The sequence below is a fragment of the Cyclopterus lumpus genome, chromosome 7, assembly GCF_009769545.1.
Source record: "Cyclopterus lumpus isolate fCycLum1 chromosome 7, fCycLum1.pri, whole genome shotgun sequence".
In the NCBI taxonomy this organism is placed as follows: Eukaryota; Metazoa; Chordata; class Actinopteri; order Perciformes; family Cyclopteridae; genus Cyclopterus; species Cyclopterus lumpus.
The window spans coordinates 6,487,983-6,510,974 of NC_046972.1; the positions used below are offsets into that span (position 1 = coordinate 6,487,983).

Below are 22,992 nucleotides of genomic sequence, written 5' to 3' on the forward strand. Positions count from 1 at the left end.
GACATGAGGACATCTCTGGGTTTTTGAGTGAGCAATGTTTTTGTATTTCCACAAAATGATTTAACTACGCGACTGGTGTTGGGAGACGGTTTACAAACTTTCCTTGAACAATTTGAGCCTCTTTTGCAGCTTCGATCATAAACAGTCTTTGAAGCTGACAAGGAGCAATTGAACTATTCCTCAATAAAACCCAGAAGTGTGATGAAGAGATTATTTCTTAATCCACAGCAAAATATTATTCAAAACAAAGTGGGAAGTACACGTTATCTTACTACAAGGATACCGTTTTGTATCTACTAAAACACTATTGTTATGTTATGTTATATTTGTATAATTGTGTCGTTGTTTCACGTCGGACCTTTTACAGAGGTTACTCTCGCCTGCAGACTTCCGGTGTGCCAAAATACCGCTGCGCATACATCAGGTTTGTTTAACCATTTCACCTGCTTGCTGGTTAATATCACACTTTTCTGTACCTAGGCCTTTAAGTACAGTTCCGGACATGCCCATAGGTTCTTTAGTGTACTGCTCTGCCCGCTGTACTAACTATTCCCTCTAAAATCACGTAATTAGCTACATAAGTTGTTTAGCAACAGTCGACCATGCTAGTTGTTCCGAGCTAACGTTTACTAGCTAATGTGTTAGCACCGACCGCTGGATTCCCTCCGTGGGTTTAACGTCATAAGTAATTCCCTCATCTTCCATTTCCCTGAATGTGCGGCCACACTGGTGCCTTACAAACCAACCGCAGCTTTGTTCAGCCACAAACTTGAACCAGCGGGCTAACGTTAGTTAGGTATCCTGGTAACTGGCCTGTTGACGTCGGCTCCCTGCTCGCGAGCTAGCTGGTGTGCTGCAACGTTTAGCTAGTAAACTTTAGCTTCACACGAATAGCGCAATGATGCTTCATGCTAAACGTGTGTCTAAATAAACCGGATCGTTATTATTCACAGATGTGCAGGTCGTAAGCGCGACTGGCGTTTCGTTTGCAGAATAAGTGTTTGGAATTGAAATTTTGGCTAGATGGTACCAGAATAACCAGTAATAGTGGAACAAATATCATCTTGTAGTTGAAGGTCTTTGTGTCACTCTACGGTTATTTGATTAACTGCTGATTTACTTTGTGGCCTCACAATCGCACATCTTGAATGGCAGCTTAAATCAGAGATCGTTTATTGTATTGACAAGCTGCACGATTATTGTCTTAAAATGCACCGGAGGTTTCATTTTGACTTGTGTTAAATGATTATACAAAAAAAAAACAGGCAGCCGCGTCCCTGTCATGACTCTATTATAACTGTATGGGTCAGTTTTGTTTCAAATTAAGCTGCAATGAAATTACATAATAAATGTATCTGTGTGTGTTGTGGAGCAGGCGGTGGAGAGTGGACGCTGATGGGGGACGAAAAGGAGACCTGGAAAGTAAAAACTCTTGACGAAATCCTACAGGAGAAAAAACGCAGAAGAGAATTAGAAGAGAAAACGGATCCCAAGCGCCAGAAAGATGTAAAGTATCCCACATTTTAAGTAAAAACAATTGCGAGTCACTCATCCTAGCTCAGTTTTATTTGTTGTATAATTTTCCATTAAAACTCAGTAAGTTTACAAAGAATTGATTGGAAATTGCGTTTGCGTAATCGATTTAGGTGTATATATATATATATATATATACCTAAATCGATTACGCAATTATAGTGGGAATGATACATATTTTAAAGACATTGAATAGTGTTAGCTACATTCCAAATAGGCTGGTAAGTCTGAGGGCATTTTTTCAGTTACAAGAAATACAATTCATCCAACTACACAATTGAAACCTCTAGTATGCCTAATTTATTACTATGTCTTGCACAGTTCACACAGAGCCTCGTTCCACAGTCGGATGATCGGGAAGCCAAACGAGATACTCCGGAGGAAGGAGAACTACGGGATCAAAAGATGGAAATAACAATTCGTAATTCCCCGTACACACGGGAGGACTCGACAGAGGACAGGTATTTGGAACTGTAAGAATCAAACATGAGTGTCATTTTATGGCGGAAGTAGTGTACATGTAATAATTAAGGATTCAAGGATCATTTATTGTCATTATGCAACACAGGGGTGTACAAAGAAATGCAGTTGTAGCCCATTTGCAACACAAGAAAAACATGTCAACAACACAAAAAACACCAAAGTATGTATGTCATGGTTTAAAAATGTGATGCAACACGATGTCGCTGACTCTTTAGAGTCTGAGTTTTTTTTTTTACATTCACACAGGGCCGAGGAAGATGAATCATTAGCCATCAAGCCTCCACAGCAGATAGCCAGAAAAGACAAGTCTCATCACAGAAAGGAGGAGAAGAGAAAAGATAAAAGACGTCATCGCAGTAACTCCGCAGAAGGAGGTGTGGAAGTGCTGCTTAATAACATAAACACAAGTGTGTTTCGTAGCTGAATCGAACATTTTTGGGGCTTTAAAAATAATATTTTTTAAGATCTGCTTCCACTCTTTTTACTTCTATAGCAGTGAAACAAGTGCGACCCAAAGACAAAGAAAAAGAGCGAGAGAATGAGCGCAGGAAGCGTCAGTGGGAGGAAGACAAAGCCCGGCGAGACTGGGAGAGGCAGAAACGGAGAGAACAGGCCAGAGCTCATTCACGCAGAGAAAGGTGAGCACCGGCCCTGAAGAAATTCCACATGTTGTATTATATTACATTAATACCGAAGTATTTATTTTTTCTTGATTTCCACTTGAGTTTAATCAGTATACATGTTTTTCAAAGCCTGTTTTGTTGGAGTATGTATTCAAGTTCCCGGCATATTAAAGATATGAGCAACATGAAATCAATCTAAATGTATGTTGTTTTTCCTTGAAATCTGTAGCTTCAGTGCTTTAGTTGTAAATGTGATGTAGTGTACAAAGTATCTGAAGTGACACAACAGTAATTGTATAAATTAACTTTACATTTTTCTTAAGTGCAGGTGGTAAGATTGTAAGTGCGTTTTCTCTTTTAAGCAATGTAAATCAAGTGTATGTATGTAAACAATGCAGCCTCAAGTGATGGACACATTTGGGTTATGTTACTGCAATATATCAGTCATTAAGTACAACTGTGATATGACAAAGCACTGCTGCCCAGACTCCAAATAAACAAGCATTGACGAGATTGGGCTTTTGGTTGTCTGGACAGACCCCGATTGGATTCTCCTGGGTTTTTTTTGGACCACAGGGACCGGCTGGAACAGGTGGAGCGCCAGCGCGAACGAGACCGAAAGCTGCGTGAACAGCAGAAAGAGCAACGTGAGCTGAAGGAGCGGGAAAGGAGGGCCGAGGAGCGGCGCAAAGAGCGAGGTGGCCGACGAGAAGGTCGGTGATATACCATAAACACCTGCTGGACAAGAGGCCTATTTTTTTTTTCATCTCGGATAGAGCCAGGCTAGCGCTTTCCCTCTGCCTGCAGTCTTTATGCTAAGATAGGCTATACATGTCCCAATTACAGCTTCGTAGTTGACATACAGACATACAATTTTATATTTATCTGCTCATGTCCCTCTGTAAAAAAGAAAGCAACTAATATTGTCCAAAATGTTCCAACAATTCCTCAAAACTCAAAATCCAAAGCAGTCCTGTCCCATTGCCAATCACAAGGATTGTGTTTTAAACCCCGTGACCTGTGGTGCTACATCTGCGGCGTTGATTAATAAGAGACTGTCTCGTCCACAGTGCCGTCTCACCATCGGATGCTACCGGATGAGTATGGTGACAAGCCAAAACAAAGCCACCACAGCCGGAGTCCCACCCGCATTCCCCGGGACAGATCTGACCTCAGCGAACCACGGAAAAGTGCACGTGAGTTTATACATTTATTGATTAGAATTTCACAGTTTCTAGAAACAAATGTCTTATTTGAGTTTATTATATTTATGGTCAACATTGCACCTTTTGCAGCATCTCAATTCCCCCAATGTCATGATTGTTTCAGTTAATGCTGTCATTATATCAGATTTTTACTACATGATTATAGTGGCCCAAATTATTCACTGTAATTATATTGCCACGATAGCTAGAGAATATCAGAAAAAATACTATCAGTTAAATTAATCTCTACTTTTGTTTATTGTCCACTTTTATTTTATGGCAAATTAATTACACTTAAAATACGAGTGGAGGAAGGTGGTGAGAGAGTCTAAGCATAATGGCACAGGATTATTTATGTATTATCAATATTTAATTATTTTTCTAAATATCACGGTTAGCAAAGCCCCTAGTTTCAGTGTAACTCACACTACGTTTTGTCTGCAGCGTCGAAGGAGGAGAAGCCAGAGGACAAAGACCTGCTAGCAGACCTCCAGGACATCAGTGACAGCGAAAGGAAGACCAGCTCAGGAGAATCCTCCATCGGTAAATGACCCTGACCGTGACGCATCATTTACACATGTCATTGTACAGGGCTAAAGGCCTGACTTCTTTTGGACTTCTTCCTTCACCTCTGATGATAATCAGGAAAACTGTTGCATCTCCTTCACTTTGTCTAGCCTCGGGATCAGGCTCAGACGAAGAGGATGACGACGAGGAGGAGTCCAGCAGCCAGAGCGAGGGGGAAGAAGAGGAAGAGGGGTCCGTTTCAGGCTCGGGAAGGTCGGAGCAGAGCGCAGGTAAAACTGTCAAAAACGGCTCCCCTGCTGCGGCTTGTGTCGCTGAGTCGGGTCCAGTTACTCAGCATCACAGGTTTAACTCGATGGCTTCCACCCTTTCAGAGGACGTGAGCGAGGCCGAGCAGTCAGTGGAGGAATTTGAGGACGAGAGAGAAAATGGAAATCACATACCTGCAGGTAGGTCAACATGTCACCTGTGTTTTCAATTCGGAGATTGTTTCCTTTAAAGTCATCCAAAGGCCCATTTGCAAAGTCACTCATTCAAATGGCGTGTGGCTCGACTGAATTGTAGATATTTGCTTTGAGTACTGTTAAAACATTTTTGTGTAAACAGTTTGTGTCTGGGAGACCACTTTAGAAGGAAGAGTTGTGTGGCCAGTTGAGAGAGTGCCTAAATAGCAGTTGGGTCAGTAAAAGCGTGTCTTTTTCTGCTAAATATCTTGGAGTTATAATTCTCCGATGGAGGTTAATAAAATGTGCAATCTGTGAGCAAGTATAGATCCTTATAAGGTTTTAGTTTTTCATGCTAAAAGTGGTCTTGGAGTGTTGACCTACATGCCAAAATTCTCGTAAATCAAATTGCACTTACCAACCCTGAGCTGATTTCACACTTCGCCTCACAGTGCCAGAGTCCCGCTTTGATCACGACTCCGAGGAGAGCGGCGAGGACATGGACATGGAGGGGGAAGAGGAAGAGAATGAGGAAGAGGAGGAGGAAGAGGAGGATGACGCAGGAGAGGGTGACCCCACCCCTCAGTCTCAAACTCATTCTCGCTCCCCGACCCCCGAAGAAAATTACATCCCGGATTCCCCCCCAATTTCACCCGTGGAGCTGAAGAAGGAGCTGCCCAAGTATCTGCCTGCTCTGCAGGTCGGTACCGACGTAACGCAAATGTTCATCCGGCTCAGCCGCGAATGTGATGCGAGTCGTCAGCATGTTGAGGTCTTCAATCACATTGTGTTATTTGTCAGGGTTGTCGCAGTGTTGAGGAATTCCAGTGCCTGAACCGAATAGAAGAGGGGACCTACGGTGTGGTGTACAGAGCCAAGGACAAAAAGACGGGTATGAAAACCAAACCCGGGGGGGGGGGTCCATCTGCTCTTTGCGCTCTCACACGTGTTCATCGGTCAAACAATGAACGCACACTCTCCTGTTTGCAGATGAAATTGTGGCCTTAAAGAGGTTGAAGATGGAGAAGGAGAAGGAGGGCTTCCCCATCACCTCTTTGAGAGAAATCAACACAATCCTGAAAGCTCAGCACCCAAACATCGTCACAGTGAGGGTGAGAGAACTTGAAAATGACCTCTTTCATTGTTTAATGTACATCGTCAAGTGCTGTCGCAAAATCAAACCGTTCGCTTTTACTCTATTAGGAAATAGTTGTTGGAAGTAACATGGACAAGATCTACATTGTGATGAACTATGTGGAGCATGACCTGAAGAGTCTGATGGAAACCATGAAGCAGCCCTTCCTGCCAGGTAAAGGGACATGTCGTTGAGCTCTGTTCCGCTTCTGTTGAATGGGATACAAATGGTTTACTCCCCTTTCTGCTGATTTCCTTTGTGCACAGCTTTGGCTTTAAACCCTCCGCCTCCAAACAGCTCTGTTAAAGCATGGCGCCTCTCTTTCAGGGGAAGTAAAGACACTGATGATTCAGCTGCTGCGAGGTGTCCGACATCTCCACGACAACTGGATTCTCCATCGCGATCTAAAGACGTCCAACCTGCTGCTGAGCCACAAGGGTATCCTCAAGGTACAGTGTGCAAACTGAACGGGCTCGCTAGTTGGTGCTCTCTTTGGGGTCAGGGAGTCCACAGCCACTGATTGTGGTCAGGGACTAGTTGGTCTGCTAGATACAATCAATATGCAGATAGCAACACACTCCTGCTGTTGATTGAAAAGGTCAAAATGTACAGAGCTCTGGGAGTTGATTACTGACATTCTGGGAAATGTAGGAAATCATTAATTGGAAGTAAATTAGGCAGATTAAGTTGGTTGGAATGCAATAAACATCCCAGATTAATGTATTACAGCAATGCCCATTGAATGATACTGCATATTGGACACAGACCATTGCATGCCACCCATAAATACAGTTGTCACATTTTATTACAGGAGATTTAGCATAAAGCAGACGCTGTGAACAATGTGGTGTAACTGTCATTTTTAGTTAGTTGTCTCAAGACAAAACCCTTACATAAATTAAAATGATATTTCCTTCATCTTTGTTTTTGTACAGAGACTCTTGAAAGGGGTTCTTTTAATCCATCTTTCTATCGAGCTAGCAGCAATACAACACACGATCACTAAAAGTCAATTAGCATTTGGTGAAATGAATGGCAGACATGAGAGAGAGAGTCTCCACGTGCAAATGAGCATGTTTTTTTACAGACATTATCTATGGAAGCTGACTGGAAAATATGAATCGCACTGCATCTCGTAGTTTTTCAAATCCAACAAGACATTGCAGTATTTGATCTCCTATAAGACGTCAGAGGATCATGCAATAAACACTAATGGAGGAATCCTATTAATCCTGAGGCATTGGTCTTTTACCCCAAATTAATGTCAAAGAGTTGACATGAGTTTACCGTCCCGCACTGTAGATTGGCGACTTTGGTTTGGCACGGGAGTACGGCTCCCCCCTGAAGCCCTACACCCCTGTCGTGGTGACCCTGTGGTACCGATCACCAGAGCTGTTGCTCGGAGCCAAGGTGAGAATTCCACTTCGCCCACACTTCCCAGGAACCGCATGAAATGCCCATGCACACACAATTATTAAGGCGATGTACTTTGGTTACACCATCTTGATTGAGTTGGTTTACCCAAAGATGTATTCCCAAGAGAAGAATAGTTTTTAAGATACCAAACACCACTGAAACGCTCTTTGAGTTTTACAGTATGTAATTTACAGACGTTAGCGGTCCAGCAGCACATCCACTTTCACACGCATGACCGGCGCCAGTGTTGAAACTCGCCAGGCAGACTGTCTACTTTGTGTTTCTGTGGACTGCCACTGTGTTTGTTCGTCTCTCCACAGGAGTACTCCACAGCTGTGGACATGTGGTCAGTGGGCTGCATATTTGGCGAGCTCCTCACCCAGAAGCCTCTTTTCCCTGGAAAATCTGAAATCGACCAAATTAACAAGGTTTTTAAGGTAAATGCCCTCATTTTCCCTTCATAAAATGAAGTAAATCCTCGCCATAGAGGGCAAAGCCCTTTTGGTTGAGAGGCTGTAAATCTTTTGAGTGTGCCGTCTGTCAGGAGGTCAGCATGGAGGTCTGGAGTGCCCCACAGGGTGGAGCTGTTGGTCGAAGTTAACCCAGCTTATGAAGTCATTATGAGGCTTAGAAAGCTCTCTAGAGACTTTTTTTCATAGAATGTCTGCGAGCAGTCAAGCTGCTGTGGCACGGTGCGGTCGTTTTTCCACTGCACAGCACAGCAAGGTAAAGCCGTTTACCTTGGTGACATATCAGAGGTGTCGCAAACCGGGCTGCAGACATTTTCTGCTCTGGCCGCTGCTGTTTGTACTTTTTTTTCCTGCAGTAATATAAACTGAGCAAATCGAACAGAATGTATCCGTGTCTGGTTGGTTAGACCGGTTTTCTTTCTAGAAGAGCAGCACTGCTTGACGACCATAAAAGCAACTTGACTGTTCCCAAGTGGAAAGCTTTTTTTGTGAAGCTGCAACAGCGGGAGGTTTGTGTGCATCAGCAGTATAACGCACAGCTCTTGACACCTTCTTTTAGAAAGCAATTAGGAAACGGATACAAACGGGAATGCAGGAGTTAAATTAACCGCCGTAGCACAGATATTCAGGGGAGAGCAACAACGGAACTGAGATCAGAACAGAAGGAGACTTTCTTTTCTTTTTGAAACGGAGCGTTCTCCGGCACAGACACACAAGTTTAGAGGCTGAAGACACAGCTGAGGGGAGGAGCCGCTACAACGGGTCGGCCCTCATCAGCCCTGCTTATGATCTGCCTAAAGCATGACAGCCTCGGGGACTGATGTCATTCAGGCCTCCCAAGTCATCCTACAGTCTTTACCAGTTATGAATTGATGTACTGAAATGTACTTAGGACTGGTTTATTGTCATGTGTGTGGTCCATGAACACTTTTGCCAAGGTGGAAATATTTTGTGTGTGTGTGTGTGTGTGTGTGTGTGTGTGTGTGTGTGTGTGTGTGTGTGTGTGTGTGTGTGTGTGTGTGTGTGTGTGTGTGTGTGTGTGTGTGTGTGTGTGTGTGTGTGTGTGTGTGTGTGTGTGTGTGTGTGTGTGTGTGTGTGTGTGTGTGTGTGTGTGTGTGTGTGTGTGTGTGTGTGTGTGTGTGTGTGTGTGTGTGTGTGTGTGTGTGTGTGTGTGTAGGACCTGGGGTCACCCAGCGAGAAGATCTGGCCCGGTTACAACGAGATGCCCGCTGTGAAGAAGATGACTTTCACAGAGTATCCCTACAACCACCTGCGGAAGCGCTTCGGGGCGCTGCTCTCCGATCAAGGCTTTGACCTCATGAACAAGTAGGATTCTCCAGGGTCTCATTCCACGCACAACGCATTGCACCTCTGACGTGCTGCACCGCAGTCAGTCTGAGCTATTCCAACTGTTCTGTGTGTGTGCGACCGCGCTGCTGCGGCCTGATGAGTGCACAATAGAGTATTTGTTCCAGTAAATTACAACAATCCGAGCGACTCCCCCAGTGGAAATGGCCTTACTTGGACAATTTCCAAGTTTGTTTCTGAGGGCAACGTCGTTGCCCTTTCTGAGTCTTTGAGCAGTTTCTTTTGAGCAGCATTGTTTAGCAGCTTCTCGGTTCTCCTGTAGGACCTCTACAAACCCAGAGAGCTGTTAGCCTCCACCTGTAAATGAAAACTGCACCGCTCGGTTACCTAACAGCTGCAGAGGATGGCAACAGCATGTCCATCGCGGAGGGCTCGTGGTTCACTGGAAGTCTGGCGCCCGTCCAGCGCAGCTGCAACCCTGCAGCTGTCAGAAGGTTGATGAAGAATGAGGCGAAGAATGAGGCCGTAGAGAAGGGCTGTTTTGAAAGAAAGTGAGGGCAGGTTTGTAGTTCAGGCAGGTAGACATCACAGAGCTGTAGGAAATATCACACCCCCTTGTGTAGGAAAGTGTTTGAGGAATGAGGGCTTTTGGTATCCGGAATTTGCTACATTTACTACGTTACTGAAATGTTGTGGGCCGGATATTATCCCGGACCTCAAGGCCCGGAAAACTGCTGGTTTATGTCACAGGTATTAACGGCTCCGTATGGAGGAGTACGCTCACAGGTTCCTCAACATTATTGGATTCAGTCAGTCAACAGGATTGTCCAGTGTTGGCCATGTGTATCAGTCTAATTCCAGCCAGAAACCCTCCGTCAGAGATTCCTTCCGCAATAAAATACAAAGACAATTTCACGCTGGTCTTAAATCACTTCTCCCACTCGTGCATGGAATATTCCGATCTGGCACTATTTGAAAGCCAATTATCACATTGAGCAGCTCCCCGTTGTTGATCCCGTCAAAACCAATTAGGACTCTTTGCACAAACCCAGTGGCCCCTCGGGTCCTGCCTGCATCTTGTGTCCAGATTGCCTGTCTAGATTTAGTTTAGCTAATGCAGCCACATAAAAATAAATAAATAAAAAGAATAATTTTGAGTTTATAAAAGTCCACGCAACAATGTAAGCCGCCCGTGAAACGTGTCTGAAGTGCTTTGGCATCTCCATATGAACGCGAGCATCGTCTGTTTCCCAGATTCCTCACCTACTGCCCCAGCAAGAGGATTTTATCGGACGAGGGGCTCAAGCACGAGTACTTCCGCGAGTCGCCGTTGCCCATCGACCCGTCCATGTTCCCCACCTGGCCGGCCAAGAGTGAGCAGCAGAGGGTGAAGAGAGCCACCAGTCCTCGTCCGCCCGAGGGAGGACTGGGCTACAGTCAACTGGTAAGGACATTAAGCTCCACTTTCTCCATTACATACAGCTACGCCATCTATGGTAAATAGATTACAGACCTACAGGTTTCTGCTTTGTGTCCCGGTATTTCTCCTTGTGTTTTCCATGATGAGCGCCCTTCACGCCATAATTTCTTCAGCAGTGGTCTTACCCACCCAGAAGCTTGAGGCCGATGCTGTTGTAGTCCAATATGAGTTGAATATTTGCCTTTTGTCATGCCCAAAAGTTTGAGTTTGTTTATCTCTGCGTTATTCTGTGCAACCAACTGCTACATTTAAACTCCAATGAAACCGAGGGCAAATAACTATAAAAATATGAATAATAAGCATGTCCATGCATACCCTTATGGGATACAATCTATCAGTCTCAAAATCATTCAGGTTCAGGGTGTGTTTCTCAAAGGTAACCAGTGATGTGTCGATCAGTTCTATAATAAATATGTAAAAAGTTAAACTGCAGGATATCAGAAGAGCGACTGCGGTCCTAAACCAGGAGATAACTTTGTTTCCATAACCTCTTCAGGGCGGCGACGACGACCTAAAAGACACGGGCTTCCACCTGACGACCAGCAACCAGGGAGCGTCTGCAGTCGGTCCAGGATTCAGCCTCAAGTTCTGAGCCCAAAGCTGCAGGACGCCTGGCGATCTCACTGAGGGCGAGAGCCAAGAGATCTGGGACTTGTTGCTCCTTTTTGGAATCGGGACGGTGTCACTGGTATACAGCTATGAACCAGATAAATATCTGAACATTTACAACTGTTACCAGGATAGTCGGGACTGTCTCACAGCAGGACTTGGTGGCTCCAACGTGTTGAATCTTCAGAATTGTCGCTTGATGTCTTTCAAACCGTGTTTTTTTTTTTTTTTTTTTAATGTGACCATTCTAGCTTTTTAACTTGACCATACATCTGTTAGAAGTGTAGCTCTCATGTTTGACTTTGTTTTATTTCCCCTTTTTATGTCATGAGTGAGGAGCAGATTTTCTAAACGGCTGGTATTTCCTGGCTGCCTGAGCTACTGTATAATGATGCAGCATTGGCTGTGTTTTCCATCCAGCATTATGCGAGAGGTTTACTTAGGACTGTCAATGTCCCTTGATGGCGGGGAGGGGAGGGAACAATGATGTTTTTGCAAGAAATAAAGTTTGAAACTTTGTTTTGTCTGCTGTTTCCCCTATATTTATAAACTGTCCAAGTTATGCAAATACAACTGCACACTGCCAGAGGAGGGGAAAAATGAAGGGAAGTCGAGCCTTTAGAAAAAAATGCAGCCTTGAACCCAACTTGGTAGTTGCTCTCCAAAAGTGATGTCAGTCTTTGCACTGCACACGTTGTCTCAGTACTTTGTTCTTTCAGGGGGAAACGAGGCCCAGACTTTCCTCTGCTGTTGTTTTTAATATGGCTCTGCGTCTTCAGAACCGAACCAATACATTTATTTGATTTTGAGCCGAAGACAAACAAACGGCATACTACAGTTTTATTCCCATTGAGACCTCTTTCGCAGGAACAAGCGCAGAAAACTTGGATAGTCTAACCTAAAGCACAGGTCGAAATGTTTATCGTATATATATTATATTATATATATATATTTATATATAATATATATATATAATATAATTATATATATATATATATATATATTTATTAAAAGGTAACCAGTTACACTATATATATATATATATATAAAATGTATATTTATTAAAAGGTAACTAGTGTGTATGTTGAATAAGCTGCTCGTGGAGCTGTCTGCTGACTTCATATCAGCTTCAGGTCCAAATGGTTCAGAAGGATGACGACCACATCGCTTCCTCCGGCTCAAGTCCTTTAGTTTGGTCGGTGTGTGAATTATCCAAAAGGCATGCATCAACGCAATGGCTCCTGTAACTAGTTCAGACCCCTAAACAAACATACTTTTAGGGAACATGGATGTTTTCTTTTGGATGACACTTCACTGCATAATCTAATTAGTTCTGCTGGGGGGAACCTCAAGAGGCCCTCGGGTGGCCCCGGACCATTACTGCCTCAGCGGCAAGAGCTCTGAAGAAGAAATCCAGGCCAATGAGAACCCACAGTGGACTTTACTGTCCAAAACCTTTCATCGCCACATAAGAGGGAAACCACAGCGTCCATCACGAACACACAGAGGTATTTCCACTAGAATTCTACTCGTCACGGATCATTTATTATTTGCACACATTAGCACGCAGTTACACAATGACAGATGTCGAAGATACAGGAAGAACACTTTTTTTAAAACAAATATGTGCCGTAGTGAACGAGGCCCCAATGTGAGCGCGCAAGTGTGTGTGTGTGTGTGTGCGGATGCGTCCTGTTGAGTGTGCGGAGGCCCCTCAGAAGCGCACGCGCACCCTCCACGAGTAGTTTGTGAGGACTTTGTCTTTTTTCTTCACAATGCAGGTGTACGTGCCTTCGTTGATGGCGTTGGCCACGATGGTGATGTGGTCGTCTTTCAAGGAGATGTAGTTGGGGTGAGAGTACTCCAGCAGCTCCCCGTCCTTGTACCAGCTGAAACGGGGGTCGCACGTTAGATGCTGCTCAGCGAAACAGAGATAGAGAGAGACAGAGAGAGAGAGAGAGATACTCACTATACTTTGCCTTTCTTCGATGCTATTTTCTTCCCACAACGAAAAGTGAGCTTCTTGCCCTCGACGACCAGCTTGTGTTTGGTCCTCGGGGGCGTCTGGGTGGGAGCCACAGTGGGGAAAGGAAATTCTGAAGAGATATTGGAAGGGAAACACTTAAGCTGAAGCTCCAATCTGAGACAAACAAAGATCAGACCCTTTGTGATGTTTTAAAAAAGATGATCCCGACTACAACAATCATCTGAAAGTAATGAACACCAAAAAAGAAAAAGAGATGATCCTACACCTGTGTGTTTAATAGTCTGGAGACGTTCCAGCTTTTCCCTCGCCCAGAAACTATTGATTACTTGTGAACATTGTTGATCCAGACCTCATCGCGTCCCTTATTGGGGCTTTTCATAACCCCTGAGCTACCGGCGCCACGGTTGTCTTATCAGTATAATCTCTCCCATCTGGACGAACACAAACACAACAGGCCACCTTGTGATCAACTCTAAGAGTCTGCCTAAAAAACAGTCGCTCTCGTTAATGCCGCAAAAATCCAAATTGACCTTGTGTGTCTCTAACCCTCAAGCCACAGTCTGAAATTCCAGCGGTTTGGAGTCGCTCAGGAATTTTCCACAGCCGTACAACGTCTCCCAATCAACAATGAGGAACAGATTACTGCGAGCCAGGAATCTCTCCACACTGACCCTTGTTGCTGACAAAACTCTCAAATGCCACAACAATCTATGGGCCTGCGAAGGGTAAGCAAGCCTTTTCAACGGGGCACCTGAGCGCCAGGCGCGCCCCGTGGTGAACCTTGAGGGGCTCCGGCCGCCGGACTGCGGATGTGTCGTCAATGCTCGGTGTGGAGACGGCAATCGACGGGCACCTGCTCTGCTCTGTCAGTGTTCTGGGCTAAACACACACATTTCTCCGCTGGTCTTCTCCAGAACTAAAGACAAACTCGTCCAGTGGGGAGTATGATCTCTCTTCAAATCAGATTCTTCTAAAGAAAAAATCGCCGCTCTGCACGGCTGGACTTGTTGGCTCCCGTTGCTCCATTGGCAAACGGTTCACAGCAGCTCCTTGAGCTGCTCAATTGAGAGAGAACGTTTTTCTTTTCTTACCGTAACAGAAATCACAGGTGGCGGGGCAGTGCTTCTGCATCAGCTTACGCTTGCTGTCGCAATAGCCTTTCCGAGCCCATGCCGGACAGATAAATAACCGGTCCAAACATCCTGGAGGAGAGGGGCAGACAAGTCAGCAGCAAACATATTCGGATCCCCGATCTACTTTTGGTTCCAATGAAGATGACTCATCTTAATACACGCTAATGGTGACTCATGAGCAGTTTATACAACATTCATTAGTGTCAGTCGTCAAAGACAAACTGTGGTCCACTCTCTGGTCGCCTGTGGCCAACATTTGGATCAGATTTTGAGAGGCTTTCTACAGCTGGTCCTTTCGCAAGACGTAATTCTTCAAATACTGGGATCAGACCAAACATTATTCCTAACCTTTGGAGATGTGTCAGATGAAGACATCACTTAAATTCTGGCCCTGATTTGGTTGAGAGACGATCGTAGCTTGCTGTCTTTTCATGACTTCTGTGGCGATCGGGAAGGTGGTGGCGGCACCATTCCCCTTTCGGCACCATTCCCCTTTCGCTTCGGCATGTTTCGGGCTATCATCGTGGAACCCGATGTCTTATGACCTACAACCCTCTTCGTTGGGCCATCAGGCCTATTATGTCGTCTGATCCCAAGATGAGAACTGGACTTGCTTCTTGAGGTCTTGAGGACATTTTCCATTCCTTTAAGAGGCTTCAGTGGTTCACTTTTTTGGAGGAATCGCAAAATGTCTTCAAGACCTATTGAGTCCATTTGCTTTCGACTTACTACTTCTCAACAACCCGTGTTCTGGATGGCCGACAACGTCGGCGGATGTATTCGCAATTGTCTAAGAACTAAAAAAAGAAGAGCTTTTTTCCCCATGTGTGTTCTAGTGGAAAAGTAAGAAGGATCGTGAACATACCGTAGAGGCGGTGCAAACCCCACACGTCATCCTGCGTGATCAGCTTGCGCCCTGTCAGAGTCGCATTCAGGTGCATTATAGCTTTCGGGTGCAAGGAATGCATGAGTCCCAGGACGTGGCCAATTTCGTGAGTTGCCACATGGACGAGATCCGTCAGCCAAACTCCTGCAACACACAGATACCGTTTGAATTACTTTCAGTTGCCCTCCGCCCCAACGAGCTGAACAGCATCCAATCCGCACACGGGGTTAAACAGTGCCGGTTTTCAACAAACATGCCGAGGACACGTGCCTTTCTTCCAGCTAAAGCGCATGTTTCCCAGAATCCAGTATTCGTGGTCGTCGAAGTGGATCTCGCCAGTTGGCGGGAAGAACGCGTGAGCCAATTCTCCTGTGATGCCGTCGAAACAATGGTGCAAGTAGGACTGCAGACAGTCGGTGTGGTTGGCGGGGTAGAAGCCTGCCAAGACAGAGAGGGGGAGAGAGACATACCTCAGAGCCGAGGAGGGAAACCCTCACTCCATTATTTCTGCTCTGTGCAGACAACAGCCGGGGGATGATGAATTACAAAAAGCAGAGCTTTTTCTTCAGCCTTCACCTCGCAGGATGACAACCATTCCTCTTGCTGTCACTGAGAATTTATGCAGGACCCTGGAGTTTGCACTCAAAGAGATGGATAAAGCACTATGTGGGCCGCTTCGCCTTGGGCTGACACGTATGGAAGTTGTTAAGCGTTTATTTTTTTATTTTATTTTTTCACTCACAATTTGTGAATCACGGCGAATGTACGCTCGGTAATATAGATGAGATCGTATGAGGCAGTGTGATTTAATAGGTTTGGAGGCGAAGACATCTCTGCGTTGACAGCGTGGAGAAGGAGAAAAACAGTAACGACAGAGCAGAGGGAAGGCTGGAGCAGAGTACCCACCGATCTTCATGTCAGCTTCTTGGTCAGCTGGCACCTCTCGGAAGCTGAACGGAGAGACGTCGCTCCACATGCCAAAAGCCTTGGCGATGCCTCGGCGCGTGTCGCTGGCATTTATCAAGTTTGTGGGGAAGGAGAGCAACCTGCTCAGAAACAACAGCGTTGCGTAGTTATTGCTGGTCTCTACACACATTATTCTACACCATGGCTACTGTTCAGACAGCTCCATTAGTCTTATACATCGGCGAGGGTTAGACTGGTAATGGGTACTTCTAAAAGAATCAGATAGTTAGTGATCAGTTAGTAACATCAACTGTCAATAAAAAAAAGAGACTCATTTTTGGTCTACTGTCCACCAGTTTCTTTACCAAAAGCCAGTGATCGCACCTCTCTCATTAAACCCAATCTTCCTCGGATCAGATTTTTAGAGGTCTGGAAAGAACAAAGTGTCATTGGATCTTCCCCAAACATTTAGCCGATCCAAATGCGTAACCTAGCATTTGCAATGTGGGTGTGAGAGCCCATAATACTCCATTACTTTCCCCTTCTGACTAATGCCAAGAGTTCAGCAAGTAACCTTTGTTAACCCACACCAACCACGGCCCGATTTTAATCGCCAATGCCTACTTCAACTGAAAGAATATATCTGTGCTTGTGTTTTCCTGCCAAAACCAACACCAACTCTCTCTCTGGTGTTTTTCACCCATTTGTGTCCCATCCCCACCCCCCCCCCCCCCATTTTCTACAACTGCACTTTGAGGAAGAATTGCAAAGGAATACTTGTATGTCAGCTTGAACTTGTCCCACTTGAGCATCTCCGGGGTGAGGGTGTAGCGTTTGTTCCTGGAGAGGTGAAGCATTTGGGTTCGGGCCTCTTTGCGGATCCCGATGAGCAGCACAGTGGTGTAAGCTTCTTCCTTGGACAAAGAAAAACCTTTCATTAATCACCTCGCACCGACGTGAACTCCATTTGCAATCTTGACAGTTGCTGCAGTTGCTGCTATTTCAGTGCCTCGCATCTGAATGTTTGCGCGTAAGGTCTCATGGAAACAGGAAGCGGTCGGCAGTAAAAGTGCGTTCCAAACATAAAGAATGAGCCTTTTCACAGATAAGTTGTGTCTGATGTCCCAAATCCTCACAGCTGGATTCTGCAACTTTTTTTATAGCTTTGAAAGGCCGCCCCCGTGTGCTTTGCATTTCATTGCTTTCATTAACATTCTGTGACTGAGGCGTTGGTTTTCCTTGGCTGCGATATTCCATAATAGTGATCCCATCAGTTGATAAAAATATATCACTTTTTATGGAGACGGATTTAAGGGCTTCCAACACTCGAAGTCGGGCTGTGACTCTGAAGGAAGGCTTCCTGTCCTAGCTCATACATTTAAGAGGGATCATAGGAGACATGCATCAAAACTGAAAAACCGCTGAAGCTACATACTACTGCTCATACCCCGAATAGTTTTCAATGGGCCCTGACATATTTTAACCCTAACTATGTGCTTGCAGACTGACGAGCGTAACCACTGTAAATCAGGAGTACGGTGTGAGGGGTTAAAGAGAGCATGCCAACCACCAACAGGTTGCAATGAAAAGTGTGAAGGCCTCAATATGCTTCAAATTAACGCGTTGTTTCGATTGTCTGACGGCGTCGGAAACTATACCTTTCGGAATCTGAAGACGATCAAACAAAACCCTCACTTTACACAAGTGTGTGCGTGTGTGTGTGTGTGTGTGTCGCCAACTTTAAGAAGCAGAGGCCTTCTATGTGAGCGGCCAGAGAGTGCGAGCTAATACTGCCAGTAATTTTGGTACTAATATATTTTTTGGAGTCTCAAGAGAATCTGATGATCCCGAGGAACGACCGACCGCGTGCAACACTGACAAAAAGGATGTTCGGTAGTCGAATGTCCCCATTGGTGCGATTCATCGCGCCTCACTCGCCTCTCAATGTCTAGCTGGCTTTTCGCCACCTGAAGTGTGTCCATTCAGAACGGCTATGAAGGCTTTTACCTGTGAACGTGGTCAGACGACACCTAATAAGATCCAGTTAACTTAAAGCATAGCAAGGCCTCTTAGGTGTAAACGACCATATGGCTATGATTAATACACTAGGATGAAGTTCACTGCGGCAGCATTGGATGAGCAAGAAAAACTGAATTCTGCTGTACAAAATTATACACATTTTGGTCAATCTTTCATAATTTGACTTATTTGAACCCAAGCATAATTCAAATATACAAGTAGCAAGGAAAATCCATCCTTGATTCAGAAACCAATGCAACAAATGCTCCAGTGCATGTTGTCTTACTTGTGGGGCGGGGGCACTGAAGATGGAGAGCAGAACCATCCAAGGCACACCCTTCACTTTGTATTCTACTCCCGATACGCTCTGGTTCTTCCTGTTCCTGCTTCGCCCAGTCAAGACAAATAGAAGCAGTACTTCCTTCATTTCCTGATCAAAATAGTGACACGGGGGCCGGCCGTCTGGCCGACTGTCCCGCACCGCTGTTGAACTTGATGGCCTTTCTTGCGCTGATGTTAAATATAATGTTTCTGCACTGCATTAGGGCGCACTGGCTATTGTTTTATACAACAGTTGCTCTTCCTGACCTTTACCTAGCACACCGGAGGCCTGTGTCCCGTGATTTATGAAGTGTTTAATTTAGTGGGGCCAGTGCAGTTCTTTCACTGTCGCGTCTTGTTATTTTCCCTGCAAATCTCCTGTCAGACTTTGGCACAAATAGAGATGAACCATAAACCATGAGGGCCCGAAACAAACGCTCCAGACTAAACCTTGAAGCCAGTGGTGAGCGCAGACTCTGAGGGCAAAAGATCTGAGGAATTAGTTGGAGAGTCTGGAAGAGTTTAACCTCAGTCCACGAGACTGTTAAAACAGGGATTATGATTTCCATCCTTAGTTTTCAGAGAAACAAAGGCCACTTCCCGTGTGTAATTCAACACATTAAAACATTCTGAATGTGTCACAGATTGCAGGTCTACAAACTAGATTGTCAGCATTGATAGAACACAGTGTTAGATTAATGGGATATATAGTAATATATAGAAATATATTGGGTGTTTTCTCTAGATTTGAAATGATGGAAATTGGTCATTATATTGGTTTTATACATAAAAGAAAACACACTGAAATGCTCTTTGACTGCATTTTGACCTCACTTTATTCACTCAACGATCCATAAAGCAATCCCTCAGGCTCTGTATCGCAGTGGGAGGAGCACATTTATCCAATTGACTGAGGATTTTACTGTACAGGGATCCATTCCATTGCCTAATCTAATTATGGTTTTCATCCAACTTCTGTGCCTTTATAACACAACATTAATTGCATCTGAAATGAGTTGGCACCCGGCAGTAATCGAGGGACTTGTGATGACGTCCAACTAATTAAACGTTTTTAAGATTACTGGTGAAATTATGAAAATTACATTGACAGGTATTGTGGAGAACTTCTGCATATCATATATATATATATATATATATATATATATATATATATCAAGCAATTGATTATGTTCTTTCTCGATCTGACCTCATCCTGATACCTGCACTGTAAAAAAACAAAACAAGCTAGTTCAACTTAAAATAATGTGTAACCTGGCTTAAAATGTTGAGTTAGACAAGCTAAGACATTTAAATGGTCTAATCTTCAGTTCTAGTTGAATAATAAAAACAACAACTATATATTAGATTTTAATTGTATTGTACTGACTGTCAAATGTACACCATCTATACGTACTTTCGGTGGATTTGGGGTATCCAGCGAGTATCACATTATCATTTCATTATAATAAAAATGAAAAATGTGCTAGCCTACTAGTTGAAAGTCCTCGTGGAATAACATTGCTCTACATGCCCCAGTGGGATTTAATAATTAAAGAATGAGGTCAAGCAACACCAGTATGTATCTTCACAGGCAAAGTTTGGTGTTGTGTTTTTTTTTTTTTCCCCTTCATGACAAAGGAGACAACTTCTACTTCTATAATTACAAAAATGATCAGCGACACAATATATATTGGACTTCCCAGTCACAGCATACCTCTAACCTCCAGGAGGGAAACGCGCTGGTTTGTTGCATCCCGGCGGCCAGAAGGCTGAGCAGCGCCGCCGCCAGCAGAGGAGCGAAGCCCCGTTCGCCTCTTCGTGCACTTCTGGGAGTCTGACAGCGCACCATGGTTTGCGACATATCACCCCTCCGGAGGGGAGAAGAAACAAAAGAACACAAATAATACCTCAGAGAAGACTACGCAGGTGTATCACCCGTGCCCGAGAACATTACTCCTTGGCCATATGGCGCCGTCCGGCGTCGCGCGCAGCTTCTTGGTGCTGTGTGCGGCAGCGCAGTCAAACCCGCCGACCGGGTCGTGAGAGCGGAGCGGACTGCATCTGTTCGGCTCTCTTCCGCGCAGTGCGCCTGCCAGAGCTCCGGTTTCATATTACCGGAGATGGGGCATCGGGTCAGTGTCGAGACGATCTAATGAGAACCAAACCAAACTGCGCTCGATATGCCCACCGAAACCACCCGCTGGAGCCTGCGGGAGCGGTTCAGACGGCTTATTTTGAACAGGGGGTTCTGAGGTTTATGTAATGCTGCGGAGGGGGAGAGAGAGAAAGAAAAAAGAAAAGTAGTTTAGGCTTCTCCATAGCCCAATTTTAGCAGACGCTTTCAGGGCAGACAGGGTGGAGAAACTTGAGCTTCCCTTTTTAGTCTCATGATTAAGAATCAATCAAATAAGGACTTTAGGGTCTAACAACTGGTGCTCACAGGTAATCGATTGGTATTATTTTAACAGCAGACGTATTGTCGACTCATCGTCCTGGTCTATGGGCCACATGAGCGGAATATATCGATTCATTAGCAAGGCCGAGATCCTCCTTGTGGCACTGCGGTGGCAAGCGTCAGTGTCAGGTGTCAGGCAGGCGTGAGTCAGTCAGGCATCAGTCAGGCGTGAGTCAGTCAGGCATCAGTCAGTCAGGCATCAGTCAGGCATCAGTCAGGCGTCAGTCAGGCGTCAATCAGGTGTCAGTCAGTCAGGCATCAGTCAGGCGTCAGTCAGTCAGGCATCAGTCAGGCGTCAGTCAATCAGGCATCAGTCAGGCGTGAGTCAGTCAGGCGTGAGTCAGTCAGGCATCAGTCAGGTGTCAATCAGGTGTCAGTCAGTCAGGCATCAGTCAGGCGTCAGTCAGTCAGGCATCAGTCAGGCATCAGTCAGGTGTCAATCAGGTGTCAGTCAGTCAGGCATCAGTCAGGCGTCAATCAGGCATCAGTCAGTCAGGTGTCAATCAGGCATCAGTCAGTCAGGCATCAGTCAGGCGTCAGTCAGTCAGGCATCAGTCAGGTGTCAATCAGGCGTAAGGTGAGTCAGGCATCAGTCAGGCGTCAGTCAGATGTCAGTCAGGTTTCAGGCAGGTTTCAGGCAGATGTCAGTCAGGTGTCAGTCAGGCGTCAATCAGGCATCAGTCAGTCAGGCATCAGTCAGGTGTCAATCAGGCGTCAGTCAGTCAGGCATCAGTCAGGTGTCAATCAGGCGTCAGTGAGTCAGGCATCAGTCAGGCATCAGTCAGTCAGGCATCAGTCAGGTGTCAATCAGGCGTCAGTGAGTCAGGCATCAGTCAGGCGTCAGTCAGATGTCAGTCAGGTTTCAGGCAGGTTTCAGGCAGATGTCAGTCAGATGTCAGTCAGGTGTCAGTCAGGTGTCAGTCAGGTTTCAGGCAGGTTTCAGGCATCAGTCAGTCAGGCATCAGTCAGGTGTCAATCAGGCGTCAGTGAATCAGGCATCAGTCAGGCGTCAGTCAGATGTCAGTCAGGTTTCAGGCAGGTTTCAGGCAGATGTCAGTCAGGTGTCAGTCAGGTGTCAGTCAGGCGTCAGTCAGGTGTCAGTCAGGCGTCAGTCAGGTGGTACAACGACATTTCACTTCATAATATGTTACACTTATTTACCATATATTTAAAGTAGCTGCCTTTTTTTCAAATGTTGTTATAACTTTTTACCATATGTCATACTGTTAAACCACCACTATGATACTTTACTTTTTTGGAGACTGCACTGTATATAGTGAAAGCTAAACTGGAATTATTTTTCCACCAGATAAACCTGAACATGCACACCTCTCTTAAGTGTAACAGCAATTATAACCGCACCACTATAGATTCTAATTAACTGGAGGATAAACTTTTTTTCTACACGTATACCCTTGAGTATAAACAGGACCCATTGAAATGGGAAATGTAACTCAGCAACGATGCGAGTAAGTCGATCTATGGAGCTTAAAACTGCATGCCTGTGTTGAGCAACCAGGTTAAACTTTATTTAGAAATGTACTTTATTGAAATACTTCCACTAACAACATTATGATTTAGGCAGTTAGGCAGACAGAAATGCAGTATTTACTATTTGTTATGCTTACTTTAATAGTCATAGATAATCAGCTGCAATAATGAATGACAACATTTTTCACTTTTTTAATGTCTTTTTCGTGGCATCTGCAGAGTGCCAACTGACACTGACAAGTGGTTATGACTAAATGTTAGAATTTCCATCCATTATCAGCCTCTTATCCGGGGTCGGGTCGCGGTGGCAGCAGGCCCAGTAGGCTGACCCAGACTCAGCAGGCTGATCCAGCTCATTCTGGGGGATCCTGAGGCGTTCCCAGGCCAGCTGGGAGATATAATCCCTCCACCGTGTTCTGGGTCTCCTCCAAGTTGGAGAGTACCGGAAAACCTCCAGTGGGAGGCGCCCAGGAGGTATCCTGATGAGATGCCCGAACCACCTTAGCGGACTTCTTTCTACAAGAAGGAGTAGCGGCTCGGAACTGAATCACGCTGCAAGCAATC

At 45.1% G+C, this 22,992-nt stretch overlaps 2 protein-coding genes across 5 annotated transcripts; one reads left to right on the forward strand and one right to left on the reverse strand.

Moving 5' to 3' along the window:
- Positions 1-296: 296 nt before the first annotated feature.
- Positions 297-11,749, forward strand: cdk11b (cyclin-dependent kinase 11B). 2 transcript variants are annotated; one of them, XM_034538332.1, is made up of 20 exons: positions 297-424; positions 1,376-1,506; positions 1,855-1,994; positions 2,263-2,390; positions 2,510-2,654; positions 3,177-3,352; positions 3,710-3,835; positions 4,289-4,387; positions 4,522-4,641; positions 4,744-4,818; positions 5,265-5,512; positions 5,614-5,704; positions 5,803-5,924; positions 6,016-6,121; positions 6,275-6,396; positions 7,250-7,357; positions 7,684-7,800; positions 9,011-9,159; positions 10,396-10,585; positions 11,118-11,749. In XM_034538332.1, the coding sequence occupies exons 1-20, from the start codon at positions 313-315 to the stop codon at positions 11,211-11,213; spliced, it is 2,601 nt and encodes an 866-aa protein (XP_034394223.1). In that variant the 5' UTR covers positions 297-312; the 3' UTR covers positions 11,214-11,749. The 2 variants fall into 2 exon arrangements, with proteins under 2 accessions (XP_034394223.1, XP_034394224.1); XM_034538333.1 differs by having other exon boundaries at positions 3,216-3,352.
- A 1,010-nt stretch (positions 11,750-12,759) lies between these two features.
- On the reverse strand, positions 12,760-21,041 carry mmp23ba (matrix metallopeptidase 23ba). 3 transcript variants are annotated; one of them, XM_034538335.1, is made up of 9 exons: positions 20,923-21,041; positions 20,197-20,747; positions 16,920-17,056; positions 16,143-16,282; positions 15,507-15,674; positions 15,216-15,380; positions 14,309-14,419; positions 13,200-13,326; positions 12,760-13,119 (listed from the first exon to the last, which is right to left on the reverse strand). In XM_034538335.1, the coding sequence occupies exons 2-9, from the start codon at positions 20,341-20,343 to the stop codon at positions 12,945-12,947; spliced, it is 1,170 nt and encodes a 389-aa protein (XP_034394226.1). In that variant the 5' UTR covers positions 20,344-20,747; positions 20,923-21,041; the 3' UTR covers positions 12,760-12,944. The 3 variants fall into 3 exon arrangements, with proteins under 3 accessions (XP_034394226.1, XP_034394227.1, XP_034394225.1); XM_034538336.1 differs by having other exon boundaries at positions 16,920-17,052; positions 20,197-21,041; XM_034538334.1 differs by having other exon boundaries at positions 20,197-21,041.
- Between the last annotated feature and the right edge of the window lie 1,951 nt (positions 21,042-22,992).